Source organism: Colobus angolensis, unplaced genomic scaffold (assembly GCF_000951035.1).
Source record: "Colobus angolensis palliatus isolate OR3802 unplaced genomic scaffold, Cang.pa_1.0 Scaffold24, whole genome shotgun sequence".
NCBI classification, from domain to species: Eukaryota; Metazoa; Chordata; class Mammalia; order Primates; family Cercopithecidae; genus Colobus; species Colobus angolensis.
In genome coordinates, this window is record NW_012115599.1 from 58,600 (window position 1) to 61,040 (window position 2,441).

Consider the following 2,441-nt stretch of genomic DNA (forward strand, 5'->3'; position numbering starts at 1 on the left):
ACAACAAAAAAGAAATCTCGAGCAGCGGAAACGTATGTAGAACTCATTTTGGTCAGTACTTTTCCTTGTACAGGAAGAAAGTGAGGAAACCCGGTGCAACGCCCAACACAGATTAAGACAAAGCCGAGACTCAAAACCGGACCTCAACTTCCGGTGCCAGCCCATATATGGTTCCATTTCCTTCGCCGGAAGTGATATACAGCCCCTATTCTCCTTCGCGTTCCTTGACGGGACCCAGGCTGGGAGGGCGGAAGAATGGGCGGGACGATGGGCAGAAGCACTCCTCCTACCGGGACCCGGAAAAACATGGCCACCCCGAGCCGGCCTATCCGGAAACTGGCTCGAAGAAGACGGGGATTGGCCATCACTTCCGGAAGTTGTGAGCTCTGTTTCCGAGCGGGAGATCTTCCGAGACGCGCTGGGGGCCGGATGGTGAGTTTTCCTTGCCCACTTACGGGGCGGCTCGGGAGGGGAGGGTTCGGGCAGATTTAGTAATGTCCTTGGGACTATGGCTGCGGGTTCTTAAGCTGGTATTTATCAAGCGCCAACGAGGCCAGCCCCTGGGAATGCAGCACGAGAATGATAGTCAGTCTGTCCCCTCAAGAAATATAGTTTAGTGAGGAGACATGCAACGGATAGGCGCACGGTTCTTTAAAGTTGTGATTGGGCCCAAAAAGGAGCTAGTCCTCAGACTAAAAAGAGCCGTAGTCGCGGAGTTCTGGGAGCTGTAGTAAATGATTCCAAATGGAGTTGAAGGGAGGGAGGAGTGCGTCAAGCGGAGATGAAAGGAGAGAGGGAACTACCTGTCCGATAGGGCAGAATCGGGGAGAAAGTTTGGTGACTTGAGCTTAGAGAAGGCCATTGCGGCGGTAGCAGAAGAGGGAGGCAGGGACCAGATCGTAGAGTATGGAACACCGTGACACAAAGTTGGGGGTTTATCATAAGAGCAGCAGAATGGCAAGATCTGATGGTCATTTTGAAAGGATCACTAGAACTGCGGGTGAAGACTGGATTATAGGAGGGCAGGAATTCTGAGAAACCACTCAGGAGGCTACTGCTGTAGATGAGCGGTGTGACCTAGCATATGGGAGAGAAGTGGATGCTAGTTTTTCCATTCAATGATATGGTCATGTCTTTCTAGTTATTCAAATTGTCTTTTATGTCTTTATGTATGATAACCTATCCTTTTCTTGTTAAGCTGTTAAGCTTATGTCCAAGAAAGGAGCAATATTGATTATTTAATACCCTCTCTGCTTAATTTCCATGTGTGGAATTAATATCTTTGGGTCAAGTGTCATACTTTATTCTTTTTTTTTTTTGAGTCTGAGTTTCACCCTTGTTGCCCAGGCTGGAGTGCAATGGTGCAATCTCGGCTCACTGCAACCTCCGTCTCCCAGGTTCAAGTGATTCTCCTGCCTCAGCCTCCTGAGTAGCTGTGATTACAGGCATGCGCCACCATGCCTGGCTAATTTTTTTGGTATTTTTAGTAGAGACGGGGTTTTTCCATGTTGGTCTGACTGGTCTCAAATTCCCGACCTCAGGTGATCCGCTCTCCTTGACCTCCCAGAGTGCTGGGATTACAGGTGTGAGCCACTATGCCTGGCCTACTTTATTCTTTAAAATTATTTTCTTCCTTAATATTTATGTCTAGGCCTTCCTAAAATATAAATAAAATGATGAGATCAGAAATTTAAAAAGACTAAGATAGAGTAAGACTTCATTAATACCATAAGTAACCTCTGGTTTAAAAAATTTCTGACATTCTGCTCCTGCTTGTCTGCTGGAGAAGCAGCCCTTCAACCATGCATCTGAGCCTGCCTCATCTGAACAAACAGCAACCAGCTGGGCCCCTTGGCGTTTCCTTGGGAATGGCAATGGAACTAGAAACAGCTCAGAAGGGTTAGGAAGACAACATCTCATAAGGATGCCAAATGGGCTTTGGCAATGGATTTTTCTAGTTTAAAACTTTTTATCATGTTGTTATCAAAGTTATTGAATATTTGTTAAGAAATGAGTTATAATGTTAACTTTTAAACAAACGAAATCTTTTGGTCTTTTCATTTTGTGTGCAGTAGAATCCTGCTTATCTGTGAAATGCAGTTAACATATCAGCTGGACCTGTTTCCCGAATGCAGGGTAACCCTTCTGTTATTTAAAGATGTAAAAAATGCTGGAGACTTGAGAAGAAAGGCCATGGAAGGCACCATCGATGGATCACTGATAAATCCTACAGTGGTAAATATAAATTGTAAGAATTAATGAGCTGGCTGGGTGCGGTGGCTCACACCCATAATCCCAGCACTTTAGGAGGCCAAGGTGGGTGGATCACCTGAGGTCAGGAGTTGAAGACAAGCCTGGCCAACATAGTGAAACCCTGTCTCAACTAAAAATACAAAAATTAGCTGGACGTGGTGGCAGGTGCCTATAATCCCAGCTACTCG

The 2,441-nt window shown here is 45.9% G+C and overlaps 1 protein-coding gene across 4 annotated transcripts in view; it reads left to right on the forward strand.

Moving 5' to 3' along the window:
* The first annotated feature begins 349 nt into the window (after positions 1-349).
* TPRKB (TP53RK binding protein) overlaps positions 350-2,441 on the forward strand; it is a 7,422-nt gene continuing 5,330 nt past the window's right edge. For 2 of the 4 annotated variants that reach the window (XM_011945158.1, XM_011945156.1), the window contains exons 1-2: positions 350-432; positions 2,073-2,235. In XM_011945158.1, coding sequence (XP_011800548.1) covers positions 2,095-2,235 — 141 coding nt within the window. In that variant the 5' untranslated portion in view covers positions 350-432; positions 2,073-2,094. The remainder of the gene's footprint in view (positions 433-2,072; positions 2,236-2,441) is intronic. The other 2 variants (XM_011945160.1, XM_011945157.1) reach the window with 2 other exon arrangements.